At 40.4% G+C, this 13,784-nt stretch overlaps 1 protein-coding gene and 1 pseudogene across 1 annotated transcript; one reads left to right on the top strand and one right to left on the bottom strand.

Moving 5' to 3' along the window:
- The first annotated feature begins 7,330 nt into the window (after positions 1–7,330).
- On the top strand, positions 7,331–9,378 carry LOC138055997 (uncharacterized). Its single transcript, XM_068901851.1, has 3 exons — positions 7,331–7,966; positions 8,115–8,482; positions 8,730–9,378. The coding sequence occupies exons 1-3, from the start codon at positions 7,331–7,333 to the stop codon at positions 9,376–9,378; spliced, it is 1,653 nt and encodes a 550-aa protein (XP_068757952.1).
- An 855-nt stretch (positions 9,379–10,233) lies between these two features.
- The window catches only part of LOC138055996 (exonuclease 3'-5' domain-containing protein 2-like), a 31,464-nt pseudogene continuing 27,913 nt past the window's right edge, over positions 10,234–13,784 (bottom strand).

The following is a 13,784-nucleotide window of genomic DNA, read 5'->3' as shown; positions in this document are numbered from 1 at the left end:
ATTTTCGTCCTCGACCGTTGATTTGGAATCGCTGGGTGTTCTCTCCGACCTTGAAACCTAGGGTTCATGAAAACATGTTTAAAGATCAAATTCTCAGACCCAATAAGGAGATCTCATTTTCTAAGACTATTATTTTTTCGCGGCTGAAAAGTTATAGGGGCTATTCAGAAACTGAGGTCCCGCTCCATAGAGCTAATTCTCGGTTACCGGAATTAATTTACCGATAAAAAAATAAATTCAAGATTCTTGGCTTTTTACTTTCAATCTCGTTCCCAGGGTCTCTCTTCTCTGCCTCCTTTATCGTTGAGAGACAAACGACAAAGGAGGCAGAGAAGAGAGACCCTGGGAACGAGGTTACTTAACTTTTGTTTTCCTTCAGCATAAACTTGCATTGTTAATTATGCGCTGTTTAATAAGACACGGCCTACGAGTTTATTAAACGGCTTCAAAAACACTCCACAAAAGCGTGTCCGAACAAAAGTTCATCTTGTGAGAGTTGCACATTGGCATACAAGAAGAACAAAGTATTCCTTATTAGCTTTATGTAAAGAATTGTAATGAGAAGTGTTTTAGCAGATTTTGCCTACAATACTCAAGCGAAAACTCGAACTTTATGATATTGGCACGTTGGCCAGCCAAGCCACCGTGCCATTTCTTTATCATTATTGAGGCCATCCCATGGGTTTTGGGGAAGAAGTGAAAATGGCTAATTTGAACTGGGGGAACAAGGGAACATAAATCATTTTAGGGATCAAGAAGCTGAGAACAAGTTTGGAACTAATTTCGGCAACAAAGAAACACAAACACACTTCAGTATAAATGACACGCTTAACGCACACGGTGGAAATGAACATAGCGAACAAATTTAAACTTCGCATTATTATGTGTGTAGCAATATACATCATCACAAGTGAAGGTTAAACGATCTGCATCAATTTTTAAAAATGCTACAAGATAAAAGAGAAGCACTGGTAACTAGGTTGTAGTAGAAATTACAATCATAGCTTAATATTATAATATGGCAGTCAGAAGAGAAACAGTTTTACACTACCAACGTTTACACTGAATGTTGGATTTAAGTTCTGAATCAACAATGTCTTTTTTTTTTTTTACAATGAAGGCCAGACCTTCCATTTGCCAAAATCTCAAAATTGTCCCATTTGATGTTGTGACCGGTGGAAATGACATGATCTGCAAGAGCAGAGCTGTGACCAGCCGTACATGTCGGGAGAGCTTTGTAATGCGTCCCATCTTCCTGTCACACAATCTCCGTTTGGTTTTTCCAATGTAAAAAGCGTCACAATCCTAACAACTAGCTTTGTAAATTATCCTAGATTATTGTGAACGACTAAAACGATCATTGTAAGGAAACAGAGATTTAATCCGGCAAGTATTCTGGAAAATTACCTTAAGATTGACAAAACCATAAATTTTTTTAACACAAGATTTGAGGCGTAGTTCGATGAAATCACTTTGTAAAGCCCAAAGCCGTGTTCACATTAGGCCTCGATTATGATCGAATTATAAGTTCACATCAACTAATTACAGTGCGTAATTGAACTGAATGGCGAGCACGTGGTGGTATGAACAGACGAAACTTCTAATCGCTTTATGGAACGAAGGTTTGGATTTGTCTGGTTCTATTCTCGGAAGCTATCCTTGGTTCTCTTCTCGCCTCAAGCACATGATGGTGGTGATAATCGCGGAAGCCACACGATATGGCGCCATTTTGTCTCACACTGCGAGGTTACCGTGCCTATAGGCCACTTCGGAAAATACCATAATACTCTTTGTTTGTCCCCCCAAATTTTGCATAAGCATTGTTTCCAGTTTCTCTTAGGACTTACAATAGTCCCAAGAGAAAACAAAATGCTTATTCAAAATTTGGGGGGACAGACAATAAGTATTATGGTATTTTCCAAAGCGGCCTATTGTATTTGAATTTTCGCAGATGTGAACAGAACCATATTTAAATAAAATTAAATGGAGTAAAATAGCCTGAATAGACCAATTTCGATATATTAAAATTCAGTCGAAAACAAAAGGCATCATCTCGAGGCTCTGGGGAAAAAACTCATACAAATCCTTATATGTATTCCCCAGAGCCTCGAAATGATGTCTTTTGTTCAGGACTGAATTTTAATATATCGGAATTGGTCTATTATACTTCAGTTGATCATAATCAACGTTGAGTGTGAACACGGCTTAAATAAGATAATACAATGACAACATTCTTCTTTGATACAGTGCTTACAGGTTCAGAAGATCTGTGTGAAAAATTCTTTCATACGTCATTCAAACGTTTTCAGAAAGAGATGCCTGTAGTAAGGTAGTTATGGAGCAACTTAAAAATCTGATTAGTTCGATGCAGTCGTTGTTGATGGAAAAGAGTTGGAAGTCGTTAGCACCGCCAAGTTACTGGCGCTTACTATGAGCTCCCAATTAACTTGGAAAGCGCACATAGAGGAAATAGTCAAGAGGATGTACTTCTCGGTGCTCGCCTGGCCAAATTTAAAGTTATGGAGAGGCTATTGCGGGGGCTCTAAGTTTTTATGGCGAGAAAATATTTCGCATTGTTTAATAATTGGAGTCCTGATAAAGAAAACGAGTGTCTTGAAGAATCAGAGGAGCCTGGTAACGAACAATTGGACCTGAGGAGGAAAACGAGTTTCATGAACTGTTTCAGGATGAAGATGACGAGGAGGTTTCTGATCGGAGAAGAGATTAAAAAAAGGACGAATATCATGAAGAGCCAGAGGATCGAGGTAATCATCCAAGAATTCGCCATTTTTGCAAATCCGATAACACAGTTTATTTTGTGGGGCTATTTGCATTAAAACAGTGGATATCCAGTTCACTGAAGCATGATACAGTCCCGAGAGTAATAATTAAATTGCATTGTTTTAATGTAAAGAACCCCTAAAACGTATTGCATTATGGGATGGGGAAATAGTCTGTTGGTCGCTTTCAAAAATACCATAATACTCTTTGTTTGCTGAACAAAATTTTGCATAAGCATTATTTTTACTTTCTCTTGGAACCATTTTAAGTCTCAAGAGAAACTGTAAACAAATTTTGGAGGGCAAACAAAGAGTATTATGGTATTTTGAAAGTGGCCTATTGGATATTGAAGGGGAGCCTGATAAGGAAAACGATATTTATGAAGAGTCAGACGACCGAGATGGCGAGGAATCGAATATTGGTTAGAGACCTGATCAGGAAAACGATATTTATGAAGAGTCAGACGACCGAGATGACGGAGAATCGAATACTGGTTGGAGACCTGATAAGGAAAACGATATTTATGAAGAGTCAGACGACCGAGATGACGGAGAATCGAATACTGGTTGGAGACGTGATGAGGAAAACGATATTTATGAAGAGTGAGACGACCGATATGGCGAGGAATCGAATACTGGTCGGAGACCTGATAAGGAAAACGATATTTATGAAGAGTCAGACGACCGAGATGTCAGGAAATCAAACACTGGTTGGAGACCTAATAAGGAAAACGATATTTATGAATAGTCAGACGACCGAGAAGGCGAGGAAACGAATACTGGTCGAAGACCTGATGAGGAAAACGATATTTATGAAGAGTCAGACGACCGAGATGACAGGGAATCGAATACTGGTTGGAGACCTGATAAGGACAACGATATTTATGAAGAGTCAGACGACCGAGATGGCGAGGAATCGAATGCTGGTTGGAGACCTGATAAGGAAAACGATATTTATGAAGAGTGAGACGACCGAGAAGGCGAGGAATCGAATACTGGTTGGAGACCTGATGAGGAAAACGATATTTATGAAGAGTCAGATGACCGAGATGACAGGAAATCGAACACTGGCTGGAGACCTGATAAGGAAAACGACATTTATGAAGAGTCAGACGACCCAAATGACAGGGAATCGAATACTGGTTGGAAACCTGGTAAGGAAAACGATATTTATGAAGAGTCAGACGACCGAGATGACAGGAAATCGAACACTGGTTGGAGACCTGATGAGGAAAACGATATTTATAAAGAGTCAGACGACCGAAATGACACGGCTCAAATACTGGTTGGAGACCTGATAAGGAAAACGATATTTATGAAGAGTCAGACGACTGAGATGGTGAGGAATCGAATACTGGTCGGAGACCTAATAAGGAAAGCGATATTTATGAATAGTCAGACGACCGAGATGACAGGAAATCGAACACGGGTTGGAGACCTGATAAGGAAAGCGATATTTATGAAGAGTCAGACGACCGAGATGACAAGGAATCGAATACTGGTTGGAGACCTGATGAGGAAAACGATATTTATGAAGAGTCAGACGACCGAATTGACAGGGAATGAAATACTGGTTGGAGACCTGATAAGGAAAACGATATTTATGAAGAGTCAGACGACCGACATGACAGGGAATCGAATACTGGTCGGAGACCTGATGAGGAAAACGACATTTATGAAGAGTCAGACGACCGAAATGACGGAGAATCGAATACTGGTTGGAGACCTGATAAGGAAAACGATATTTATGAAGAGTCAGACGACCGAGATGACAGGGAATCGAATACTGGTCGGAGACCTGATAAGGAAAACGATATTTATGAAGAGTCAGACGACCGACATGACAGGGAATCGAATACTGGTTGGAGACCTGATAAAACGATATTTATGATAAGTCAGACGACTGAGATGACAGGAACTCGAACACTGGTTGGAGACCTGATTAGGAAAACGATATTTATGAAGAGTCAGACGACCGAGATGGCGAGGAATCGAAAACTGGTCGGAGACCTGATGGGGAAAACGATAGTTATGAAGAGTCAGACGACCGTAATGACAGGGAATCGAACACTGGTTGGAGACCTGATAAGGAAAGCGATATTTATGAAGAGTCAGACGACCGAGATGGCGAGGAATCAAATACTTGTTGAAGACCTGATGAGGAAAACGAATTCCACGAGGAGTTAAAGAAGCCCAACTGGAAACAAGGAAATTTTTTACATTTCCATAGCTTCGTGATAGTAACACCATTAAAATAAATTTGAAACTCACGAGGAAACTTTTTAATGCGAAGTTGTGTTCTTTACAGTTATCTACAGACCACTTTCATTCTTTTGTATTTATGTTAATTAGACCTCTTTCCCTTATTTTGAATTTGCTCGTTGTAGCGAGGCTAGGAAAGCTTATTAGCATTAACATAGAAGAATATTTTATTTGGCCGCCATTATGAAAAAAATCTATACATGATGATGTGATTTCACTGTAAGTTACAACTCCAAAATCTAAATTACAAAGCAGTTTCAAGAGGCCATTTCCGAGTTCATGTCTGTCTCCTCTTCAGAGCGAGTCTAACTTCACATCTGAATGAAAACTAATTAAGGACTGTGCCTGCTAATTCAAAGGTATTTTTGCGCGGTTTACTGAATATGCGGGAAATGCAGATCTTAACAAGTGTTATTGAAATCCAAAAAGAAAATTGGGGGTAACCACGCATTTTTCAAAGATAATTAATCAACAATATTTAAAAAAATCTTTCAAAGACAAAGCAATGAATGGCATTCTTTTCCAAAGTGAAGCTTAATGATCTCTGAAAAATGCGTGGTTACCCCCAATTTTCTTTTTGGATACCAAGAGCACTTGCAAAATTCTGCTTTCTCCGCATGGTTTTGAACCGCGCAAAAATATCCCTGTATTAATAAGCACCACGCATAGGAAATCCGAGTATCTCAAGATGCACAGAACGTATGCACAATAACAATAGTAGGCACCGTTCTTAAATTATTTTTCATTCTTATGTAAAGTAGAACTTTATTACCATCACAAAAACTTCGCAGTTAGACTCGCTTTGAAGAAGAGGCAAACATGAACTCGCAAATGACCTATTCAGCATGCACATGCGCCGGAATGCTGAATGATCTTTTAAAAATTGACCACTGTAGAGAAAAGCTGACATTTCAACATTGGTCCGTTTTCAGATACCACACAAACTGAAGTACGACAAAAACGAACTTGTTTTCACGTCTAGTCTCTTTTGTGGGCGAGGAATAAAGAAAACACGTCCTAGAAAATGTGAAAATTCTCTGTCGCCAATTCTTTCCCTTCCAACCAAGGGGTCATTGGAACCAAACAGACAAAAAAGGAATTAGAATTGGTTGGGTGGTCATTGTTTGGGCCTCTCTAGGAGTTAAAGGTAAAATAAAATCGGAATTTCGTTTCATTCCCAAGTATGTGTCCCTCGATTGACCAAAAGAATTTCTGTTGACTAAAAATTGGCCTACTTGCATTGCAGGGTCTACAACTTGCATGTGATACAAGTTTAGATTTAGATTTACAGACTTTGCCAGTCAAGCTGGCAGAGCGTCACAACAGCTTGCGCCAATTACTGTGGCCCCTTTTTTTTTACCTTCCCAACCATGATACTCAACAGAAGACAGACCAAAACACCGGGAACTACGTACCCTACTCTTAGTGACAAGTGTTTGGGTTCTTTTACGTCCCACAGGATTATAGACATTGAAGGGTTGTGAGACGGGACCTCCGGCTTATCCTTCTTATCCGAGAGGACTTGAAAGTCTAACCATTTGCAGATGTAGTTACAAAGGCAGCACTTTCTCCTCAGTTATTTAAAGACCCTGAGTGTTGGTCCGGCCAGAGTTGAACTCACGACCTCCCGTGTGACCTTCCGGTGCTCAACCAACTGAGCCATCAGTATTGATGTGCTGATAGGAACAGATTATTACCAGTCTTTCTTCACTGGGAATATCATTAAGGGAGATCCCTATGGACCAGTGGCCATTGAAACCAATTTGGTTGGGTTTTGTCAGGACTGTGAGCTCAAAGTTGACAAGGTCATGCACAGTGAATTTGAGTTCAACGCATGTGTTAAAGATAGAGTCCACAGAGATAAGTGATATAAAGGATGATCTGCAGAAATTTTGGGACTTAGAAACTTTGGGCATTAAGGGACATGAAACTTCAGTCTATGACAAGTTTTCAAATGACATCACATTTACTGGAAAGAGATACCAGGTCAAGTTACCTTTCAAGGACAATCACCTCATGTAACCAGACAATTATACGGTGGCATTGCGTAGACTGACAACAACAATTAAGAACCTCAAGAACCAACCAGAAATTCTAAGGCAGTATGATGGTGTGATCAGACAGAAAATGCAAAGTGGTGTGGTTGAAATGGTACCACATGATCAAATACCACCACCCGGAGATGTTCACTATCTTCCACACGGCAGAGTTTTGAGACGTGACAGAGATACAACTAAAGGGGGGAGTTGTATACGATGCCTCATCTAAAGCGTTTGGGCCTAGTTTAAATGACTGTCTCTACATTGGACCATCCTCTTAATCCCGTGTTATTTGACATTTTGCTGAGGTTCAGAGTACAGGAAGACATTGAGAAGGCGTTTTTGAACATTGAGATTGACCCTGAACACAGGGACTTTGCGAGATTTTTATGGGTCAAAGATCCAAACAAGGAAAGTCTGGAGGTCATGGCACTATGTTTTGCACATGTGGTGTTTGGTGTAAACTTCAGTCCTTTCATTCTAAATGACATAATCAGACACCATTTGAACACATGTTTGCCAGTTTACAGTGCACTTGCAAGAGAGCTGTTGAAGACTTTATATGTTGATGACTATGTCTCTGGAAATGGTGACATGAATAGTGCGTTCAAATTGTCTAAGGAGATAAAGCTCTGTCTTAAGTCAGGCGGCTTCAATATGAGAAAGTGGAGTAGCAATTCAGAAAGTGTGCTGAGATTACTGAAAAAAAAAATGAAGCTTGCAGTGAGGTTTTTGAAAAGAGCAATAGAGCTAGAGTTGAAGATGAAGATGAAAGCTTCTCTAAATCAGTTGAAAAGGAGCAAAGGGTTTTGGGAATGCTTTGGAACCCAGCCCCATTCTCGTCACCAGAGCCTTGGATCGACCCAAGGCTCTGGGAAACTCTATGTAGGAGAACACCGTTAGATTCTTAGCTTCAAATTGGCTATTTGAACCTTACGGCGCCTGCTCACTCCTCGTGCTAACATGAATGCACCAATTAGAGACGCTTTTGATTGTTCTTCACGAAAATCATTGAGAGGACACTTTGTTTCAGGGTTCCCTAGAGACTTTCCCTCCTTCAGTCAAGAGAAGAGCTCTGGTTTCGAGATTGAACCCAGCCCAAGATGAACTGATTTACGATTTGAACAAGACATTAGGAGATGCAGATGCTCAACTAGCAACAAGAAGATTGATTCTCAGTACAGCTACACGATTTTTTGACCCCTTGGGATTGGTAGCTCCAGTCATTCTTCCATTCGAGATGATGTGTCAGAAACTTTGCAAGGCTGGAAAAGACTGGGACGAGTTGGTTGATGCTGAACTCAATCACCAACGGCTGGCGACTCTATCGGATTTGAGACAGGCTGGAAGAGTGAGCTTTAAGAGATGTTATGCTGAGGGATTGAATGGAGGCAAGGTCAAGTCAGTCCACTTACACTGTTTTGCTGATGCATCGGAAAGGCTTATGGAGCTGTGGTCTACATGAGAGTAGAGTATGAGGCAAGGATGGAATGTCAGATAGTATCTTCGAAGACAAGAGTTGCACCATTAGCTAAACAAACTATTCCTCCTCTGGACTTGATGTGCAACTTAACTGCGTCCAGATTGTTGAAGAGCGTGTGTCAAGCAGTAGACGATGTAAGAATTGGCGATTTGTTTAACTGGACAGATTCTATGATTTCACTGTGGTGAATCACAAACACTGGCAAGAAGTACAAGCCGTTTGTCGAGAATCGAGAAGGAATTCACCCCCTGAGCAGTGGAGGTACTTTTCCAAAGCAGACAATCCAGCTGACATAGCGTCCAGAGGAATCAAGTCTACTGAATTGAAAGAAAGCAGCTTGTGGTTACATGGACCCGACTCCCTGTCTAAGAGTAGTGAGCAGTGGCCAGTTCAACCGACAGTTGTACCAGTCAGAGAAGAGTTGAGCGAACTGAAATCCTCTAAATTAGCTGTTACCAGCTTAGTCACCACGTTCGTTGAAGGGAAGCAAGAAGAACCGAGTCTAGATAACTTAATCAATCCTAAGAATTACAGTTCTTTAAAAACGCTTATGCTGTTGTTTACTGAGAAACTGAAGAAGACGAGGTCCAGGGAAGGAACGGAAGATTTTACGAAATTGCACAGACAAGCAGAGATGTTGAGGATTAAGCACGTTCGGCAAGAGATCCTAAAATGCGACAAGTATCCACAGATGAAGTCAACATTAGGCCTTTATCAAGACGAAGAAGGGATACTACGATGTCAAAGAAGAATTGGCATGCCTTCCCTACCGTACGATACACGATTTCCGATGCTGTTGCCGAGAAGTCATTAATTTACTTAGTTGGTGATTCTTAATGACGGTGCCTACTATTGTTATTGCGCATATGTTCTGCGAATCTCAAGACACTCGGATTTCCTATCAGCGGTGCTTATTAATACAGGAATAATTTGCTCGGTTCAAAACTATTCGGAGAAAGCAGAACTTAGCATATGCTCTTGGTATTCAAAAAGAAAATTGGGGGTAACCATGCATTTTTCAGAGATCACTAAGCTTCAATTTGCAAAAGAACGCCAAAGCTTTTTACAAATATTGTCCATTAATTATCATCGAAAAAAGCGTGGTTACCCCCAATTTTGTTTTTGAATTTTAATATCACTTGTTGAGATCTGCTTTTCTCGCATATTCAGTAAACCGCGCAAAAATACATGTACCTTTGAATTAGTAGGCACCGTCCTTAAGTGTCATGATCAAGTGATGCACAATGGAGTGGCAGAGACCTTGGTTCAAGTTAAGTCAAGGTATTGGATTGAGAACGGCAGACAAACGGTTAAGAGCATAATCAACAAGTGTGTATTGTGCAAGAAACTTGAAGGTCGTCCATATGGAACGCCAACTACCTCTCAGCTTCCCAGGTTGAGATTGTCCCACGAATTTGCATTTTTTTTGCTTCCACACCATTCAACATTTTCGGGAACAAAGGAAAAGTTGAATCGATGTTGAATGAAAGTTTAAACCGATTTAAACTTGATTCAACACGCTTTCAACAAGCTTTCAACATTTTTTACGCTTTCAACAATGTTGGACGACGTGTTCAAACACACCGAACATTTGGTTCAACAAATTGTTGAAAACATGTTGAAGCAAATGTTGAAACCGTTTAAACGGGCCTTTATAGACATGCGCCAGTTCATCTCAACTTCGTCCCGAGGCTGACAACCAAAGCTTTCGTGAGAAGTTTTGAAAGGTTTATTGCCAGACGTGGTGTTCCAAATCTTGTAGTGTCAGATAATGGATCCACTTTCAAGAGCAAAGAGCTGAAGAAGTTGCCAGCAGACCACTGCATACAATGGTAACTTATCGTCGCGTTAGCTCCGTAATAGGCATGATTTTTTGAACGTCTCGTTAGATCAACTAAACACTGTCTCAAGAAAACCTTAGGAACTGCGAGAGTCAGCTACGAAGAATTGCTCTCTGTTGTTGTGGAAATAGAGTGAATACTCAATTCACGACCTCTCACGTACATGGATGATGAATTACGAAGTCTTTTGACACCGTCACAATTGATGATTGGTAGTCGCCTGTTGAGTAAGGCAGAGAAAACTCCCTCGGAAGCACCTCAGACTAGAGGTGAATTGCCAAGACGTCCGAAGTATCTGACAACTGTTCTTTCGCAGTTTTGGAGACGTTGGCAGAAGGAATACTTGACAGAGTTACATGTCCATCATAATTGCCAACTGAAAAACAGACAACCAACCATCAATGTAAGAGACGTCGTTTACATTCACAAGAACAGGACGCCGAGACTATTTTGGAATATGGGAGTGGTCAAATCCCTCATCACAGGACGAGATGGATTTCACCGATGCAGCAGTGGTGAGAACTCGTAGAGGAGCTAGATCGAGTAATCAATGGGACAAGACCCTTGAAGAAGTTGTATCCTGTAGAAGCTGGATTAGGAGTACATGAACGTCAGAACAGGAACATCGATTTTCCAATTACCTTTGGGGGAAACGTTGAACAAGAAAACGTAGCTGAACATTAAGGATTACAAAATAGACAATGATGAAACCTCTCCTTTTTCTGTTTATGTCGTTACGAACTTCAGTCAGGTGTTTAGTTTGAATCCCTCTGTGTTTGAAATAGATTTGACATAAATTAGCATAATTACGTGTGGTGGGAAGAAAGTCACATGTGGAGAGGGACTTACTCTGAGTTTTGATTGATCGTCGGATCGCTTCGAGTGTTTAGTTTGAGTATTGAGTATTAGATTCCAACCGTGCTTGAGGCCTGAAACCGTCGGGTGAAGTGATCATACGTATGGAAAATTGTAAAGAGATCATTCACCAGGAAACGAGATAAATACACAAAAATATTCATTACCAAGGGATTCTTTGCCCTGCTATAGTTCAATTGCAACTTTGGATTTAGATGAAGGGAACGGTTACGAAAAAAATTAGAATTGGTGTCTGTAAGTGCAGTTTTCGACAGCTTCATGAGAATACCAATTGATAGAAAACAAAATCAAACTGAAACATATTTTCCAATAAACAATAAAACATTAATGACTTTAAGAGCCAAATAAGTTAAATCTTCAGTTAAGCATGAATTTAAATCATTCTCATTTTTCGTCTTTATATAATCACAATTTTCAATACAGTTTTCGCAAGCCCTATATATGGCTAATGTAAAACCCATCCCCCACCCCGAGGCATAGCCCGGGCATTTGACAAGAGGATAGCTCCGCATAGTGGAGAATTTGACACGAAACGAAACCCGTACTTTGTACCGAGCAGTAGCTTGCTTTTATTTTTTTTTACGAAAAATTCCCTTAAAGTCTCGAATGAGGATAAATCCAACCGTAAAGCGTTTGTGGGCGCTATTAAAGTTTGTTGAACTTTTATTGAAAGGTATGTAATCTTGACCTTTTTCTTCATTTTTGCCGTTTTATATCATCAGTATGTCGTGACGGCATGCTTCATCGATTTGCTCGATTGTTCATCAATCGTATTTGTTTACATATTATGGAAACATCAGTTTGTCAAAACTACAGTAGGTGAATCCTTCTGGAATTACTATTGATGCAAGTTTAACATCAACGGTTAACTGTTCAAATAAAATTATAAAATAATAATAAACGTCTCATAACAACGGCCAATCTTGCTTCTTGCACGGAGGGTGGGGTATTTCACGCTTTGTGTGAGGCACTAAGGCGGTGGGGCATTTGATGGTGTAAACTGGCAACATGGGGGGGGGGGGACAGTTGATCATATCATTTTGTAAAGGTCAAATGCCCGGGGGTTTGCCCGGGGGTGGGAGAGGGAGGATGGGCCCTCTTGGAAATGATTGATACATAACAAAACAATCACAGCCTTTAGAGAAAATTAATTACGTAAAGAGAACTTAAAGATGGAATTACAAAGAGTCATTACCGACCCCCAATTTTTCTTTCAAAGCTTCGTGACGATGATCCACCGACCATAAAGGTGGGAGGTACTTTGGGTGCATGGTATCAACAAAGTGCTTTCTCCACATCTTTTCAAATTCCAGTAGTTTTCCTTCTTCACGAACTCTTTTCACCACTTCACGTCCATGTGACACAAAATTAGCATTTTCCTTACGGGTTTCCATCGTTGCAGCCTGCATGATGATTTCTTGAGTTAAAACGGGTGCATTGAAGTATTTCTGCACAATTATTGACAGTTCCTGGCGTCTGTCCTCTGGTATTTTGTTACCGGCATAATTTAAAGCTCTTGCAGCTGACTTCACTTTCCTTAGAACTGGATCTTCCACAAGTCGACACACAGCAGCATTTCCTTTAAAGAAAACGAAAAATCAAAGTGGCTATGAGTCACTGAACTCGGAAAATTAATTGCTACGAATACCACCGATCTGTGGAATGGGCCCGACTTACTGAGTCACTGCCCCGCCCACTTTCGCTTGTAAATAGTTCAAATTCTTGAGAGGTGTTGTGTTCGACGCTACCTTTTAGGCCAGCGAACAAAACTTACACTCGAAGTAACAGTGAGACCGTGGTTGCACTTGCAACCTCTTCACTGGACGAGAACAATCTTATCCATTTTTTTCTGGGATTCATGATTTTGAAAACATATCTTTCCATTGTTCTGTTTCGGTACACCTTAACGGTGAAAACACACCGTCGGAAAGGAATTTCATCCAATTTAAATGTTTAACTGAAGTGGCAGTCACTCAATAATTCGGACCCATTCCACAGAACGGTGGTTTTCGTAGTACGAAAGGTGAAAATGTTGAGCCTCGTTCCCAGGGTCTATCCTCTCCCCTTTCCCAAGAGAAGGAGAAGAGACCTTGGAAACTAGGTGGTTTGCACTTATTCATTGGTCAATGGCAATATTATTCAACAATAAGAGTGTGGGGATGTTACAAAGATGAGTATTAAGTTACTCTTTAATAGTACTGTAGTAGGTTAGGTAGCACACACAGGAGGTGGACCTATGGTGTACGAAAACTGTGACTGCAAAATGGCACATACTGCAATTATAGCAACAATTTGTAATTCAAATTCCAATTCTAATTCTTTATTCACACTACCCAAAGCATGTACACATAGTTTATTTAACAATTATTTGCCAAAGGCGAAGTGATTATAGGTGAATATTCACCGAGACGAAGTCGAGGTGAATATTCACCGATAATCACTGAGCCTGAGGCGAATAATTGTTTTAGTATAAATACACAGGTGATTATTTCAAAAAAGAGAA

Source organism: Montipora capricornis, chromosome 7 (assembly GCF_036669925.1).
Source record: "Montipora capricornis isolate CH-2021 chromosome 7, ASM3666992v2, whole genome shotgun sequence".
NCBI classification, from domain to species: Eukaryota; Metazoa; Cnidaria; class Anthozoa; order Scleractinia; family Acroporidae; genus Montipora; species Montipora capricornis.
This window is presented reverse-complemented; position numbering and strand designations above follow the sequence as displayed.

Bases quoted from the DNA above. Each gene is read 5' to 3' on its own strand.
- LOC138055997 (XM_068901851.1), top strand. From the start codon at position 7,331: ATGACTGTCTCTACATTGGACCATCCTCTTAATCCCGTGTTATTTGAC. The intron at 7,967-8,114 runs GTAGGAGAACAC...ACTTTGTTTCAG, and splicing joins AAGGCTCTGGGAAACTCTAT to GGTTCCCTAGAGACTTTCCC. The intron at 8,483-8,729 runs GTCAGTCCACTT...TTAACTGGACAG, and splicing joins TTGAATGGAGGCAAGGTCAA to ATTCTATGATTTCACTGTGG.